Consider the following 17,140-nt stretch of genomic DNA (forward strand, 5'->3'; position numbering starts at 1 on the left):
GGCTGCAGCAGCAAGTACAACTGACTCAGCTTCCCTGAGCTGGAAATGACACAATCATTACGCAGGGTGATGTTAAACCTGTAGTCAAAATAAAACCAAATTTAAAAAATCCACAAGTACCAATGCGAAAGGTACAGTAACATTTAATAGCATCTCGGAAGACAACACTGGTTATAAACTTGCTTTTTGGCAGGAAAACAAAATGCACTTGGTCCAGGTTGCAAAAAGCTCAACTCAAAGAGGAAAGATAAGACAGCTGGAGCATCAGCTGTTCTGGAGCAGCCCTGAGCCATTAATGCTCCCGAGGGAGCCCTGGCACCGCATCGAGGGCAGGCGCAGCAGCGCTGGTCCCGCTTCTAGACCCATCCTTCCCGCCCAAGAGCTGGTCGAGTGACACCGGCCTTCCTCCCCAGCCCTGGCCTCCTCTGCGGTGGGTGGTCAGGCCCCAGCTTTGTGCAGTATTTTTGCATTAAATTAATACAAACAAAAAAAAAAAAAGAAAAAAATCAACTTAGTTGCCATAATCTCTGCAGTTGAGATGAAAGAAAAAAAGAAAGAGGCAGTGAAGCAGCAGGATGTACAATTTAACAGCAACTGGGAGAAGTGGGAAGTAACATGCAACCCGAAGCCCTTCCCTCCTGAAGCAGAAGCTCTCCCTGCAGGGGAGAGGGCTGGCGGACGGCTGCACTTCGCACGGCCCCAGAGGCTTTGCTGTTGACAGAGGCACTGGAAGCTGCGGTGTGAGCCAGGCCCAGCTTTGTTCAAAGGCCATGCGCAGCGAGCGTCAGACTTTCTTTGGATCCCTCTGAGATGATTATCAGGGTTAGGCAGGATGGAATCGGAGGCAGCTGCAATGAGTAGTTTTGGTCATGGGTTTCCCTGTGATGGGATGACAAGTCGCGGTGCCAGGACAGCGCTGACAACCTGGGAGTGAAGGTGGTTGGAGATGAGGGTGCTTAGGAACGCAGGTAGAGTCCAGGATGGGAGAGGAGCCCGGGGATCAGGCCAGCTTCAGAAACTCCTGCAGGGTGTTTTGCTCCACCGCTTCCACAAAGAGCTCATAATCCTGCAAAGAAAAGCCATACGGTCACTCGCAAGGCAAGAATGAGCTGGTCACAGCACAGGTGACAGTCACTTGCATAGAGGATGACAGAGCAAAGCGTGGACAGCCCCACTACCCCCCTGCCTGCATCCCATTTTTCACAAGCCGCCGCTAACCCTGGCAGCGCCCTGTCTGTGCGCCTCGCAAGAAATACCTTTTGAAAAGCATTTCGACACCGTTTGTAGCAAAACCAAAGGGACAGGATTATTGCCCACCACCCACCCTCCGCGGTGCTCGCCCCCAGCGCAGAGCACAAGCCTTACCCCGCAGTAGTGATCTCCGTTGACGATCTGGGGCGGGATGGCTTTGGGGTTGCCCGCCTTCGCCCTCATCTCCTCCCGGAGAGCGTTGTCCTGGGAGATATCCACCAGCTCATACTTGATGTTTTTCCCATCGAGGATTCTGGTTACTTCACTCTGTTGGGATTTGATCTGGAAGCCGGGTGGGAAAGGCTGGTTATGGGGGGCTGGACAGGACCCAAAGTGTGGACACACACCCCAGTGTGCCACACATAGCACAGCACCCACGGAGCAACCACTGCTTGTGGGCCACAGGCCAGACCCCACCTGGGCACCGGGCTCGGCCCTGCGTGGCGGGGGGAACACCCAGCACGGCGGGGATTCGGGTTAGAAGGGGATAGAGTGCGGTGTGAGCAGGGGAAGGGACACCTGGGATGGGGAGGGGGGGGCTTCGCGGCTCCAGGGGAAACAAGAGACGCCCACCCTAGGGAAGAGGGGCCCCGGGACACCCCGCCCTGCCCCGCCGGGGCCGGAGCGCCCCCCGCCGCCGCTCACCTCCCGGGATCCGGTCACCGAGGTGCTGTAGACCTTGAGGGTGCTCATGCTGCGATCGCGGCCGCTCCCTGCGCTCAGCCCGGCGGAGGGAGGTGCGGAGGGAGGGACCGGGCGGCCCCGCCACCGCCCGGCATGTGACTGCGGGGACCAATGGGACCGGCGGGCCCGAGCATGCGGGCTCGGCGGGCCCGGCACCCCCGACCCGGGACCCTCACCGCACCGGGGAGCTGCGGACCGTGGAGCAGAGCGGCTTTATTTGATCTCAAAACAGTCCGTACAAACAATGGAGGAGACAAAGGCTGGTAGGAACACACGGCGCCCAATAGCTCGGGGGACGCGCAGCACCGGGGGGAACCGGGAACCGCCCTGCACGGGGGGAGCGCGGTCCTGCTGCCCCTGCCCGGGGTGCTCTGTAAATTAAGTCCCAAGACTTGCCCTGCATGGCGACCAGCAGTCATGTACAGCAGATGGGATCACCACCTCGGCTGGTTTGGCAGGAGGAAGATGACAAGGTGACATTTCTGGGACATAAATGTGTCCCCAGCACATCACCGGGGAGCCAGATCCTGCATCCCAGGAGAATGCAGGGAAAGGGGATGGTGCAAACCAGCACCCATGGGAGAAAGCAGCTGGCACAGTTGGCGCTGCTCTGCACCCCAATGCCCAGAGCTCCAGCAGCCAGGACAAAGGAATTCAAGAAACAGTCCTGGCCCACTCTGAGCTCAGGACATGGCATCAGCAGCCTGGGAACACAAACAGCCAGAAATGTAACACACCCCATGGGAAAGAACAGGGCAGACACTGCTGCACTCCCTCCCCATGCTGTGCAGGGGTAGTTCGGGACAGCAAACAAACCAAATTGTTGCCACCGTCACCCGTGGTGGCCAAACACTAAGAACAGAACAGATTTGGTCTTAAAATTTAACACAAAGGAATAACAAAAGCATTTCTCTCAAGCCCAGGGCTCGTGGCCCCAACGTGAACCAAGAACAACCAAACAGCAGAAGTCTCAGCAGTGTTTTCCCCCATTATAACTGATTTAGCATCTTGCTCTTAAGCTGAAAACCAAGAGTTCCATCCTCAGCACCACGGTATTGTCACAAGCCAGTACTGTAAAGTTGCCACTAAGGTTAAGGAGGTTGTGATCAAGTGAACTGCATTTCCATGCTGATTTATTTAGAAATCCCATTAATTTTGCAGAGGAGCAAAGAGCTCCTAGAGAACAAAGTGCGGGGATAAAACAAAGCCCGGTGTCAGGAGGAGCTCCTCGATCCAGCTGTGCCGCGTCATGACCAGAATGGCTTTTTCCCTGTCACGCAGCAAGCAGAGTGCTGTTCAGGGGTGTCCCCCGGGGTGCAGGGGCTCCAGACACCCCCAGCTCCCCAGGATTGTCTGCGATGGCGCTACAGGCTGCTGCAGGGAAGAGCAGCCGGCAGATGCATTAGGCACAGAGCAGTGTGGGGACAGGAGGTTTGTCTAGCACATTAAGGCACTTGAGCATCAATCCACTTCCTCTGCAGTTCAAATCTTAAGCTCAGAGTGCTGTTTTAGGGGGATAGAAAGCTTAAGGCTTCTGGGGCTAACAGTGCCCGGGGGAGCGTTTTCAGAGTCTATTTTAGTGATGCTTTATTGCCCAGCTCCTGCTGGCTACTGAAAGACTCAGATTGCATTTACCTGAGCAAAGCAGGTGCTGCTCCGCAAATGGCTACATGAGAATCCAAGCCAGAGCTGTGCAGACAGCAACTGAGGAGCCTGTAGCACCTTGATGTAATTAGCAGCTGTATAAAACTGGCACACCTGCCTGCAAAGGCCACAAATGTCCCCTAACACTCTGATAATCCTCTGGTCTTACTAGTCACACAGGATCTGCACAGAGAATTTATCAGAGAGGCCAGGGCATACATTTCCTTTTAGTGATGGTTTTAACTGTCACATTTGCATGTTCAGCATTTGACATGCCTAGAAGGCAATTCAGAATTCATCTCCCAGTGTCAGAGACCACACCAGCTCCCAGCAAACACAGCATAAACACATTCCACAAGATCAAAGCTACTGCAAAGCCCGACATCGAAGCCCAGAATGATTCCAGTCAGCAGCTAAACACTTCTGGCAACACCCCCCCAGTTTCTCAGAATGGCTAAGTCACACATCTTGTACCCGAGCAAAGGGGTGGTAAAGTGCTGAATAGGTTTTGGGTTGTAGGAGCTCAAGACTCCTGGGGATTTCAAGTCTTCATTTCCCATCTTACTTTGGGGAGTGTTCTTTACTGGGTGATGCAGTTGTCTCCCATGTCCTGAGCGTATCTGTCAGATATTGCCGTCCTTAAGTCCTCCACCTCTTTATGAAGCTGTTTTACCTCCACCAGTTTCTTTCCAAGTCCAGCAGGGCTCAGCAAATCATCCTCCTCCTTGGCAGAGTACTGCACAGCTGCAGAGTCAGAGAGAGGAGTTACCTCACATGCAACTTCAACCAAGGAGCACACACACATTTGCAACTGAGCCAGAAAAACCAATGCACATTTGCAATAGAGGTACTACTTAATGTTTAGTGATGACAGCATGCACCTTTAGAGCTAGCAAACCACAGAAAGAAGGTTCACAATCCCAGAAAGACAAGAGCCTTCAATACTAGGTGAGTTATTCAGTTCCTATGCTGTGGCAGGATAAAAGGGTTTGCTCTGCCATCACTCTGTGTACTTACAGCGAATGCCCAGGAGCAGGGAGAGGTTGGGATCCTTGCCCTGAGCCCTCTGAGTGACGATGCTGTAGACAGACTGCAAATCCTGCAGACAACTGGCCAGCTCGCTGTGCAGCTCCTGGGCCAGGCGGGCTGTCTCCACAGGCAGCGGCTGTGTCGTGAGCTCTGCCTGCCGGAGCCGTTCCTGAAGGGTCAGGTTCTTCTCAATGAGGTCCTGGTTCTGCACAGAAAGCTGAGCAAATGGACACAGCAGGTTAGCGGGCACTCGGGACAGAATTAGTACACTTAAAGCAACATAACACAACTGCTCTGTGATGATGGGAAGCACCGAGGGCAGAAGCAGCAGGCTTACATTGAGCCCTCCAGACTCTTAGCAGATAAGCGAGTGTCAGGCCTACACGGTGTGAGCATTCAGCTTTCCTGGCTCAGACACAACAGGAATTAAAAAAGCTTCCAGGAGGTTGTGCACCAGCTGCTCACCCCATCACTGGCCATCCCTTCCCTCGAGGGCTGCCATTGTGCTTGGCCTCCTTTAGGCTTGAGAGTGGGGCTCAGCCCTGCCCTTCAGCCAGGGCTGGAGCAGAGTTTGGACTCCTGCTCACCACCTTGCTGCCCTCAGCCAGCAAGCTCAGCATCCTCCACCACAACCCGCAGCCCCCACTGAAGTTCCCAGGGCAGAAACTGCCTTTTTCCTCCTGCTTTTGAACAGAGAAGAACTCCTTTCAGAGCACGGAAGGCCAACTGACTCTAGCAGGAAGCAGGAGAGGTTGTGCTGTTGACAGCAAATTAAGGGTCTTGTTTAAAGACAATCCATTACTCATGCAGCCACTACGCTTGGGCACTCTAAACGCCCCCGCTCTGACCTCTTTCACAGCAGTCCGGAGTTGCTGAAGTGCATTTTCTCTTCTCATGGCTTCCTCCTTCAGAGCTTGGCTTGTCCCCTCTTCCTGGGCCACCTGTTCTTCCAGGTTCTGGAACAGACCATGGGAAAATAGTAAGCCTAACTCACTTCACAGCAGATTCTCAATTCTAGGTCCCTCTGCAGTCACCTCTCACCTTTACTTGCAAGGACAACTGCTCCATCTTCTTCTGCTGTTTGTCCGCAATCTGGAATCGAAAGCAGAGACATCAGAACTGGTCACACAGTAATACCAGCAGGATTTCTCCTTCAGTAGCACAGCATCCCCTCTCCTTCCTGCCCACTTACTGCTATAATCACTGCCTCTGTTCATAATGGACATAGATTCCCTGATGAAAGGCACCTGATAAAAGGCACCATTAGAAGTATCAGCTAAAAACAAACTGGAGAAGTTGCATTCTTGTGGTTTTCCTCTCCCCTCTTCTGCATTCTGCAGCTTCTCTCCAGTGTTACTGTGGAACTGCAGGGTTATCACAGCAAGAACAGCTTTTAAAACCCCTCAGTTTGGAATTCCTAGAACTGCTGCTTCAGTGCAATTGTGACTGCCTATGACAACAAAAGCAGCCGATCTCATTTTAGTGCCTGGTGTGACTCAGTGGAAAGAAAAATGTGTGATTCCCAGCTGGGACAGCCTGTTACCTTCCTGAGGCAGTCACATTCTTTCTTCAGAGAGTCATTTTCTATTTTCTGTCTCTCCCCATCCTGCGCAGGGGTTCCTCTCTCTGCATTCTTTACACACTGCTGCACCTTGTCCTGCAAGCTGAAATCAGCACAACACTGTGGGAAAATGAGCTTTATATGGGGTGTTTCCCCTCACTAAATGATAAGAGGAGGCAAAGTGATTTTCATATTTCATATGAGGTGTCAGTCTTGCCGTGTTTGCAGCTTGCAAACTGCCAGGGCTGCGGAGGAGCGAGTCTCTCGCCCTGGACACAGCCGTACCCACAATATCGGCACATTTGCAGAGACACAATGACAGATTACATAGGTCCATTTTGCAAGGAGTTACGGTTGAGAGCAATAACCCGAGGACACGGACAAAACAGGTGACAAAACAGGGGTCCTCTTGCAGCCATCTGGTTCTGCTCCCACCCTCCACTCTTGGCACGCAGAATCCGAACACGGTGTTTTGGTGAGTGTTCACATTATCACCACAAACCCACAGTAACCTGGTTCTGACAGGTGGGACAATGGCTGTGCTGAATCGTCACCCTTCTTGTGCAGTGATTACTTCAGCGCTAAGAGGAAGTTTCTTCTGATTTTTACCTGCGCACAGTGGAAAGAAGCTCCAGCTCCTTGTGTTTTTGGGTTTCTAGCTGCATCTCTTGCTCCCTGAAAGCAGCCCGGACATCTCCAAGCTCTGTTTCCAGCGCCAGCACCGTTTCCTGCATAGCAGCACTCTTCAGTTCAGACTCCTTCAGCTGCAACAAAGACCATCACAAGACTCTAGAGACCCCCCAGGGCTTTCAGCACACACGTTTCAACTACATTCACAATTCCAATTTTTACAACCTATGTGGCAATTCTCAGCTACAGCTCAGAACATTCCTCCTCCAAAAAGGCCAGACCACAACTTTACTCAAGCAGCTGCACAGGGGATTATCTGCAGCTGTAGAAAAGCCACCTGAGCAAGTCTCTGAAGGGTTATCATGACAATTCTGAGGAAGTTTTACCTTCTGACTCTGTTTCTGATGGTCCTCGAGGGTTGGTAAGTCAGCCAGGTATCGTTCCAGGGTCTCAATTCTCTGTTGTCTCTCCCTGTTTTGTTCAGATTCCTTCTGGCATTTCTTTTTAAGATTATTGATGTGTTTGTCTCTTCCCTTTACCTGCAGGGACAGTTATACACAAGTTTAGTTTATATAATTTCTTGTCCATTCTTCAGTCCTCTGTATGCTGTCTCATTTACCTTTTTGTACAGCACTCAACACCAAAATACAACATCACCTCAACTCTGCAGCACTTCTGCTCATTTAGCTAAAGAGAGGCTGCTGCTTTGGTTAAAAAAAAGAGGTACCAAAATACTTCTAACTGCAGGAAGAAGGGCTTTTGCTTATAAACCAAAGAATTCTCCAAGGAGATGAGAAAATATCAACAATCATACATTGCCACAGAGAACTTACACCTAGGCACTACACTGACTTTTAGCTTCTCAAAGAGAAAACACCCTCCCGTATCAACAGGGATCGTACCCTTTCTTCCTGTTTCTTTAACTCCTCTGCATGTTTCTGCATAGTTTCCTTTAGCGACTCCCGGATCAGCTTTGCATCCACCTCCGCGGCAGCCAGTTTTCTCTCCAGTTCAATCTTCTCCTTACTGAGGGATTCAGTCTTCTCTGTGAACTGCGCTCGAAGAAACGTATTCTCCCGCTGCAGCTCCTGCAAAAACGGACAGTGGTGAATTCTGCCTGTTGGAGCTAACAGGCAGTTACAAACAGGCACGAGGCAGCTGCGCTGTCTCAGAGCTGTGTTCTCAGCCCTAATTCCCAAACATCACTCACCCCATTTGATATAGTGCAGTATCTGAAATAGCGCTTGTCAGTGCTGTCAGGCGTTTGTATCGCTTGCACAGCTTCTAAACAAACTGTACTAATTCAGGGCTTGAAATCTCAAGAGTCACAGAAGATCTTGGAAATGACAGGTAACTGGGACCTCACACAAGGGACAGTTTTACTCTGCGTAGCCGCCCTCTTCTGGAAACGCCTCATGAGAAGTGGTAGGTCCATTGGATTCAATACATATGTCTTACTGACACCCTGTTGTACCTCATTACCTGCATTCTCAACATGTAGACATCTCCGTAGGGTGCTGGACAGCCGAGCATGGCACTGTGAACTTGCAGTTCACTTTCCCGGACCTTCTGCTCCAGCTGGGATATGTGTTGTCTTTGTCTGTAAAAAAAAAAACACAACCCCCAAACCCAACAGATAATACACTGTTCTCAAACATACACCCTGTTTTAATGGTAGAAAGAAATAAACAAACAAACACAGTGCCACCATGACTCTAATGCTCCATACAGTGAAAAACAGAAGAGAAAGACAACTCTGCATCTCAGAGCTAGCCTGCAGGGAAGCAATCTGAAAGATACCAATTCTAGAAGAAGTTGAAATGGGTATTAACTCTTCTCCCTTCAAAGCCTCCCCCTCAGCAATGATTATACATAAAACAACAAGCCTTACATGCTTTGGAGAATCCAGCTTGGCTGTGGAGCTTATGAGTAAAATGAACAGACAGAAAACTCAAAACAAGCAAGCAGAAAAAGTATTTACATCCAAATGCTGGAGGTAGATTTCATTAGGACTTTTTCTGAAAAGCTTATGGACCACTAGTGTTAGGTATGAGAAGTCCTTTTGCCAGCCCAAACTCCCAAAGAACACATTTAAAATACAGACCTCAAAAAGCTCCCAGAAAGTCCTCAAGCAAAAAGGCAGTAGTTCTGACATTCCAGATAATTGTGAGGTAAACATAAATCTTTATGCCTTATAGAGCCCAGGAAAACATAACCAAAATTTATTAGAACTCTTCAGTATGACCGTCCTACTTCCAAGAGGAAGGGCAAAACTCATGACAAAACAGGCTGTTCTCAAAGTGGTGTTCGTTGCAACAAAAAAAGCTCAATCAGGTAAAAGGGACTCTGAGATATGAGCTTTCCTCAGTATTTTCAAAACTCTTGCTTTCCGAAAGGAAACGCACTGGAGTCCTTAAACCACATGTTGGTATCAAACTCTCACCTGTCAATGAGAAGCTCTTTCTCCTTGAGCAGGTTTTCGTTGGAGTTCAGGATATTGATCCACTGAGCTGGATCAGGCGTAGGCAGCGAAGGAGAATACATGGGGGGGTGGTGGCAGGCACCTCCATTTTGTAACTGAAATATAAAACAAAACGAGGAGGGAGAGGTTTGTGCTCCACAGAGGTAATTGCAACATTGCTAGAGCTATTTTGCACACTGTGTGCTCATCTGCATGCCAGGGCACAGCTATTTCAGTCTCTGTCCATGTCCAAGAACAAGTAACTTTGCCCAAGCAGAACTGGAGATTAACAAATAATTTTAGATCGCTGTGCTAGCTCGCTGGAAATAATTTGTCTCCATACAGCTGGTGGGAGGTGATAAACTCTTTCCATCTAATAAACTTCAGTAAATTTTAGGCATCTTGTAAAAAAAAAATATATATATATACATATACATATATATATATCTGTTTCCTAAGTCTAGATACAGAATACAGATTATTCTAGAAACTGCTCAGAACTTCTTGGCATGCTTTTTCTTCAGTTCGTAGCAGACAGCCCTTGATCTGAACCACCATGCAGTGCAGTAACATAATACAGGGCAGCTCTATGTCAAATGATACCCGTGACACCACACGTTGTAAAAACAGATCATTAACAGACTTTGGGTGTAAGACAGGGAGAAGAATGAGACATTTTCCCTCTGGCGTCCAAAGTCTTGGACAATGATTCATGACTAAAGAGACAGGAAGGGTTTCAAACTCACACACTGCCACAAGCAGCTCCCTACCTGCATTTGCTCTACTTGCAATCGCACTTTCTCCAGCTGTTGTTTCCAAGCGCTGAGCTCACAGACCCTCTCGTGCGGATGTAGCGCGCACGCTTCTGGCATCCATGCTTGAGATGAAGGAGCTACAGGTTTTGAAAAGAAACTGTTGGCCTGGAGTCCTGTTGGCATCAGCCTGCTCCCGCTCGGCCATGTCCCGTCCCGGGGCTCGCAGGCTCCGTTCGCACCAGCTGTTTGCCGGCTCTCTGGTAGCACCTTATAATGGTCCTTTCCTGCATCAGCTGCCCCAGAGCTTGGATTGAACTTCTGGAGCCTGTGGAGAGGGTCAGTGCATGAACTATCCAGAAAGAGCGACTGGTTCAGGGTACGCTCAATGGCAGGGGTGTCAAACTTCCAAGTGTCTTCAGCTCTCATGTGATCCGAAACAGGATGCCAGGATGGCTCAAAACCGTTTCCCCCCGAAGTCCCGTATGAATGCAAGAGATCCCTGGGTGGCACCTGAGACGACTTCCCGGTGTTAAAATCTCCGTTTCTCATGAGCCCTGGGTGTTCAGCAGCAGATCCTGGCAACGCAGTGTTTGAAGTACCCTGCAAATAGCTCTGGTCTCCCGCAGAGCACGGCTTGGAGGGTGAAGCACCCAACGTAGAAGGCATAACATGGGCTGTTGGGATGGTCACTTGGGTTTTGATGGGATGGAATGAGGAACTGTCACTGGAATTGCAAAAGTCTAGGGAAAAAAGAAGAAGAGTGATGCTCTAATTATAATCCTGAAAATATTCTGACATGAACAGCCACTCTTTTCGTGAACTTTCCAAAAGAATTTTAAAAACCAATTCTTTTCCCCCTGAACATGTCCTCCTAAGCAGCAGCAAGACTAAGGCACACCTGTGTTCTCCCTCACTACAAGTTTCAGGAACCTGCTGATACTTTCTTACCACCACAAACCACAGGAAGAATCCAAGTTCAGTCCAGTACACATTTTTAATCCCTTGCTTTTAAGATACTCTAGTATAACCTTAAATCAATAAGGTTATCTTTCTATAGGTTTAGAAATCAAGTCATTTAAATTGAATAAAAAGGCTGAAACTTACTCAGCTGAACACTGAGACCTTGATTCTGTTCTGCCCGTCCCACAGCTCAGCGACTCGGACCCGTAACCAAAGCTAACGGGAGCCTTCGCTGAGCCCATGATGAGCTTCAGACACAGCTGAGCACCAGATCACCGAGCAGTTGACCTTCCAACTCCTCCAGAACATTGCAGCAAAAGAGCTTTTTCCAGAGGCTCGAGTAATGGCTCTCGCCTTATTGCCACAGGAAATGAATTCAGCGCACGCAGCCCAACGTGAGCCCGTCCTGTCAGATGGGCACCAAACCTGGCTACGTGGACATACGGGGTTATTCTTAGCAACTCTCAAATTTCAATACAGCAACAGCAAGAGCTGAGAAAGGCAAACAGAGAAGTGCTTGTTCCCACTCCTTGTCCTGATACATTGTGTATCGCAGTGATTCCAGGTTTTTCCCAGATACACAAACTTGTTTTCTTCATGGGTTTGGCTGAAGGCCCAACCCCACATGATGCTTCTTTAAACCAACATGAGGATTGCAAGGTCACCCACCTGTTTGTAACCTCAAAGCATTGCTACAAGAAGGAGGAAAAGGTTACAATTTGAATATGACCTAAAACAGATAATGGAAAAGTCATCAAACTGCAGGAAAACTATCACAACAAAGGCACAAGACCCTCTCCTCAAAAATGAGCAGGAGGGCGAGAAAAATCTCATGACGTGACTTGGCTGTGCCTCAGAACGGCAGAGAACACCACGCTACCGAGCCGCTGCAAGTACATTCACCTTGGCAAAGGGAGAAGGGACAGTACGATTTCCTTTCACAGCCCCTAAATTTATACCCCAGTATCACTCTCAGGAACTCGAGTTCTCTGACCAGCACGCCACGTGCCGATGCTGCAATCGGTTCCTTGGGTGCGCGAAGGGTTGTCACAACAACATTTCTGAGTAACATACTGGCCTGAACATCGGCTCATTCTCAGCTCTTGCAACCAAGGCTACAACATGACAAATGCTCAGAATGGCAATTTCCAAAGAGCCATCGTTTCCTCCCCACCCTCAGCGTGCAACTGGATGATTTATTATCCTGAGAGAGGCTAAATGGGACACTTAAACATGCTCTAGTAATATTTCTAGCAGTGTTTCCACAAGCCAGACTTTCTCCAAAGCCTTCACTTCAACTCGCACATTATTAAGATCTATAGCTCATTCAAAAGGCTCATGGCAGTGTGTGAAACACACAAATGTGTCAAGTGCATTGTTTTAAAGAACAACAAACTTCCTTGCTGCTGAAGGAAGAATTGGTGAATCGACAGTGGTTTATGCCACTTTCCCAGGTGAAGATGAAAATACGGGTGGAAAGGATTGCTGGGCCAAGAAATTTCACAGAACATGCCTCAGCTGAGGGCAAGGCTGCCGCATTCTCCAGTGGGAAACGCACAGCTCTACAACTGCGGAGGCTTACGCACAAAGGCGCACTGATCTGAAGTCTCTAGAGGCATCTAGAAATTATTTCTTAAAAATCACACAAAAGACTTGCTAATTAATCACTTGTTGGTCGACGTGAACCAGCAAATCACCAAGGTGTCTCTTTTAGTCAGTTAAAAATGCTCACTACAGTTAGAAGATAACCAACCAGCTTAGAAAGACAGCAAGTCCCTTAATCGGGTGTTCATATTTCAGGGAGCATATCTGTGCACTGAGGCACTGAGTTTGAAATCATCTCCAAACATCATTACACATCCTGCTTTCCCCAAGTTTTACATTCTAGGGTTCAGTGATATTGGGCTATTTAATGCTTGTCGGTCTTCTAAGAAAACTTCAAATCTTTGGCTGTGCCCAGGGGGTCCCATTCTGCCCATCACCTTCCGTGCTGTCTGAGCAGGAGGTCCCGATGCCCCCGTCCCCGCTGTCGGCCACACTTGGACAGCGGCTGACCCGGCTCTGGAACTTCACAGATAACATCGGTGTTTTCCAATCAGTCTCCGAGAAATTACTCTTCTGACTGGTGCTGGGATCTGGAGAGAAAAAAACAGGGATATTTATGCTTTAGCCAACAGACTGAAAAGCCTTTTAATATACTTAATTAAGCTATACCTGATCATCCTAGTCATACCTAATTCCACATGCCACCAAAACCCAGACTGACCTGTGCTTGACTCCCCGTATTCTTGCTAAAGAAATCTCTTTTGTAAAAGGAAATGGCAGCAAGTACAGGGAAGCCAAATAATATCAACAGGAGACTGAAAATCTATCTTGTCATGGAAGTCAGAAGGCAAAAGCAGTAAATTATACTCCCATTGATACGCTTGGTGATGTTACACCCAGCTGATGCTCTGGTACTGAGACTAAAAAAGAGCAGCAGCACTGACAAACAGCAAAACTGGTTAAATTAAAGATACATTTATTCATTAACCATTAAGAACTCTTCCAGGTTTATCAGTTATCACTCGAGAGAGGTTCATTATCAAATTATTCTCTACCTTTGCATACCCATGCAATTATTTTATGTTGCAGGAATAAGACATTGTGGGGTTTTTTTTAATAAAAAGCTTTTGGTAAAGAACTCTTCCGAGGGCCACATGTCTCCTCAGAGAAACTGAAACAGGATCCGCCAGCAGCGTGGCTTTAAAGAGAGGACCGTCCTTACCCGACGGAGTGTTCTGCTGGAGCCTCAGGTCCAGATGCTTCTCAAGAGCAGCCATCTTATCCATCCAGCGAACTACAGGGCAATAAATAAATAAAATTCCTATTTTAAATCAGCATAAACCAAACACGTCAGCTACTCTTCATTCAGAGTAACACAGTATTTCATATTTAATTAGCACCTCCTCCCAAGAGTGTCTCTGTTTCAGCCTCACAGCAACAGAGACAATACTTAAAAACCCCTTGCAGTTAGTGTAGATTTTCTTCATGCCTGAGAAATGAGAAGAGTTTCTGCTTGCAGCATTCTCCAGGTATGCAGCAGTTCAGCAGCGCCTTTCAACTGGGGCATGTGTTATCCCCATCGTAGTTATTTATAGAGCAGCCATCACCAGGCACCTACACACTGGCTTTATGTCTGTAGAGACTACAAATTTCCCTTTAAAAGTCTTAACTCTAAAGCAGTTTGTTTCTGCCATCTGTAGAGGTCACTGAGCAACTACATGCAGAAAGGCAGGCACACAAAACTTAGCCTTGCTGTTCCATAAATGGCAATCATTATCTATCCAGAGCCTTGGTGTAATTTATCTGCTTATTCTACTACTTCAGACAGTGAATTTCCTGCTTCAGATGATGTGAGTATAATTTACAGCTCTCAGGCTTCCCTGTGGAAATGTGAGGCCTCTCTCCACTCCACCAGTCAAATATTAAATCTTAAATTGCCAGTGCTTACAAATTTTTGCTTACTGATTCAAAGAGCTTGCAGAAACCATTAATTCTTAAAAACATAGGATAAACATTTGGAATACAACAGAATAATGAACCAGATGCAGCGTTCCACTTAGTGAAGAAACAAAACTCTTAGAGCTAAGCAAAGTGCTCATTAGGTTTGATTCAGGGATGCTTCAGAAATTCCCGAATTTAAATCGCAGTCTCCAGCACCACAGCCAGGCCATTATAACACGGAAAATCAAATGCAGCCTCTCGAAATAAAAGAACCAAGCACCCCCACCTCAGTCAGCACCACCCGCCCACAAACACCCCCCTCCCCTCCCCACACCACCCCCAAACCACCCCCTCGGGCACAGGGGTGGGAAAGGGGCGCTGGGTCATGGCGAAGGAGGGAGAGCAGCGTTTTACCCGAGGGACGGGGGAGCCTGGCCGGTGCACGGAGTGACGCGGAGCCAGAGGGTGGGGGGCGGCCCTTCGCCCCTACAAGGGGATGGAGAGTGATTTGGGTGGAGGGAGGAGAGAGGGGAAGAATTGACCCCAGAGGAGAGGATCCAACCGCCTGCAGGGCACAGCCTGACCCCGAGGGGCCGGTCCCTGAGAGAGCAGGGGGAGCCGGATCCTGAGGGGAAGAGGCCGGATCCTGAGGGGAAGAGGCCGGATCCTGAGGGGAAGAGGCCGGATCCTGAGGGGAAGAGGCCGGATCCTGAGGGGAAAAGTGGGGAGCCGGTCCCTGAAGGGAAGCGGGGGCCGGTGAGCAGCCCGCGCCGGAGAAGGACGGATGGCTCCACCGCGGGGGGAGCACAGGCAGCGGTGCTGGTGCTGCCCGAGGCCCCGGCGGCGGGAGCGGCTCCCGGGCGGGATCGGCCCCTCACCTGGCTGCTCCGCCGCCCGCGCTGCCCCGCGCGCCGCGACCGTTACAGCGCGGAGGGGGCGTGGCAGAGGAAACCGGCCCCTGCCCCGCAGCCATTCAAGCGCGCCGGCCACGCCCCTTCCCTTCTCTCATTGGCTCGCCCGAACGCTGATCCCCGCCCCGTAGCTTCGCAGAGGGAGCGACGACTTTTGGCGGAGGAAAAGTGTCCGCGGCCGCCACCCGTAGGGCGGGGCTTGAAGGGGTGGCACCGGGCGTTTGCCTGCGCATGCGCAGCGTCGATGGCGGTGTGGCCCGGCCCTGGTTTATTATAAAATCCCAGAATGTGAGGGGTTGAAGGGCCCTGGAAAGCTCACCCAGTGCAATCCCCCCATGGAGCAGGAACACCCAGATGAGGTTACACAGGAAGGTGTCCAGGCGGGTTGGAATGTCTGCACAGAAGGAGACTCCACAACCCCCCTGGGCAGCCTGGGCCAGGCTCTGCCACCCTCACCCCCAACAAGTTGCTTCTCATATTCAAGTGGAACCTCCTGTGTTCCAGTTTGCACCCATTGCCCCTTGTCCTGTCACTGGTTGTCACCAGAAGAGCCTGGCTCCATCCTCCTGACACTCCCCCTTTCCATATTGATCCCCAGGAATGAGTCCCCCCTCAGTGTCCTCTTGTCCAGCTCCAGAGCCCCAGCTCCCTCAGCCTTTCCTCACACGGGAGATGCTCCACTCCCTTCAGCATCTTGGTGGCTCTTTATTATCCATGGAAGTGGGTCCTACCCTGTCCTCTCTTCCTCTGTCCTCCCCTCCCTGCCCGCTGCCCGGTCAGGCCCAGGCGGACTCAGCCTCACCGTTGCCCCCATGTTCCCCCCCAGGCTCCGCCGCCCCCTCCAGCCCCGCAGGTCCCCTGGCTGAGGGGCCGGCCCAGGCAGCTCGCCCAGCTCAGCCCCCTCACCCCCTGCCCGCTCAGCCGGGAAGGTCAACGCTGCCCTTGATGCCAGCGCTGCTGGGCCCTTCATTATGCCCGGCCACGTCGTGGCCCCTCACGTGTGGCGGGGGGTCACCTTCCTTCCCACGCAGGCGCGGCCGCGGTGGGAGCAGCGGCACCACCAGCAGCGAGTCCTCGCGGGCGATGGGGACCCTGTCCCTGCTGTGGGGCCTGGCGCTGGCCCCCATGGGCTGGGTGCTGCTGCTGGCCGCCACGGCCGCCCCGCGCTGGCGAGAGCTCCGCGAGCGCCCCGGCTTCCCCCGCGACCTCTCCTTCAGCGACGGGCTCTGGGAGAGCTGCGTGGAGGCGCTGACGCAGCCGGGCCCGGCCTGTCGCACCCTTCCGGAGGACACAGCCCGTTTCTGGCCCATGCGGGTGCTGAGAGCGGCCACCGTGGGCTCGCTGCTGCTGGGGGCCCTGGCGTACGGCCTGGCCGTGCTGGGGGCTCGCTGGTGGGCCCCCCCGCCACGCCACAACCTGGTGGCCGCTGCCGGGCTGCTGCTGGCGCTGGCGGGCGCCCTGTACCTGGGTGCCGCTGCCTACATGGCTCATCGGGTGCTGGAGGACCTGGCCGACCCGCAGACCCCCCCGGCAGATCGCTTCCACCTGGGGACGTGCCTCTACCTGGGCTGGAGCGGCGGAGGGACGGAGGTGCTGGCTGGCGTCTGCCTGGCCACCAGCTTCTGCAGGAACAGGGGGCTCGTTGGGGAAGCAGCTGCTGCCCCTTACGAGGTGGATTACTGAGGCGCTGGGACAGACGAGGCCGCTCGCTGGGGAGCATCAGCAGCTCCTCAGCCTCCTGCTGTGGTCGCCCTGCACCCCTGGGCAC

At 51.2% G+C, this 17,140-nt stretch overlaps 3 protein-coding genes across 5 annotated transcripts; 1 reads left to right on the forward strand and 2 right to left on the reverse strand.

Annotated features, from left to right (window-relative positions):
* Window positions 1-127: 127 nt before the first annotated feature.
* On the reverse strand, window positions 128-2,098 carry SH3BGRL3 (SH3 domain binding glutamate rich protein like 3). The gene is made up of 3 exons (XM_082071299.1): window positions 1,897-2,098; window positions 1,366-1,533; window positions 128-1,066 (listed from the first exon to the last, which is right to left on the reverse strand). Exons 1-3 carry the CDS (start codon window positions 1,942-1,944, stop codon window positions 1,001-1,003), a joined length of 282 nt encoding a protein of 93 aa, XP_081927425.1. The 5' UTR covers window positions 1,945-2,098; the 3' UTR covers window positions 128-1,000.
* A 30-nt stretch (window positions 2,099-2,128) lies between these two features.
* On the reverse strand, window positions 2,129-15,395 carry CEP85 (centrosomal protein 85). 3 transcript variants are annotated; one of them, XM_082071249.1, is made up of 14 exons: window positions 15,340-15,395; window positions 13,743-13,814; window positions 12,958-13,110; window positions 10,031-10,755; window positions 9,243-9,376; window positions 8,282-8,399; window positions 7,702-7,887; window positions 7,186-7,338; window positions 6,779-6,933; window positions 6,152-6,272; window positions 5,650-5,700; window positions 5,457-5,564; window positions 4,597-4,825; window positions 2,129-4,323 (listed from the first exon to the last, which is right to left on the reverse strand). In XM_082071249.1, exons 2-14 carry the CDS (start codon window positions 13,804-13,806, stop codon window positions 4,160-4,162), a joined length of 2,361 nt encoding a protein of 786 aa, XP_081927375.1. In that variant the 5' UTR covers window positions 13,807-13,814; window positions 15,340-15,395; the 3' UTR covers window positions 2,129-4,159. The 3 variants fall into 3 exon arrangements, with proteins under 3 accessions (XP_081927375.1, XP_081927376.1, XP_081927377.1); XM_082071250.1 differs by lacking the exon at window positions 15,340-15,395 and adding an exon at window positions 14,010-14,151; XM_082071251.1 differs by lacking the exons at window positions 12,958-13,110; window positions 13,743-13,814; window positions 15,340-15,395 and adding an exon at window positions 11,120-11,368.
* Window positions 15,396-16,455: 1,060 nt separating this feature from the next.
* On the forward strand, window positions 16,456-17,055 carry LOC309449436 (claudin-7-like; the record flags this gene model as incomplete). The annotated part of the gene is made up of 1 exon (XM_082071553.1): window positions 16,456-17,055. One exon carries the CDS (start codon window positions 16,456-16,458, stop codon window positions 17,053-17,055), a length of 600 nt encoding a protein of 199 aa, XP_081927679.1.
* Between the last annotated feature and the right edge of the window lie 85 nt (window positions 17,056-17,140).

Source organism: Streptopelia decaocto (assembly GCF_964273445.1).
Source record: "Streptopelia decaocto genome assembly, chromosome: 23".
NCBI classification, from domain to species: domain Eukaryota; kingdom Metazoa; phylum Chordata; class Aves; order Columbiformes; family Columbidae; genus Streptopelia; species Streptopelia decaocto.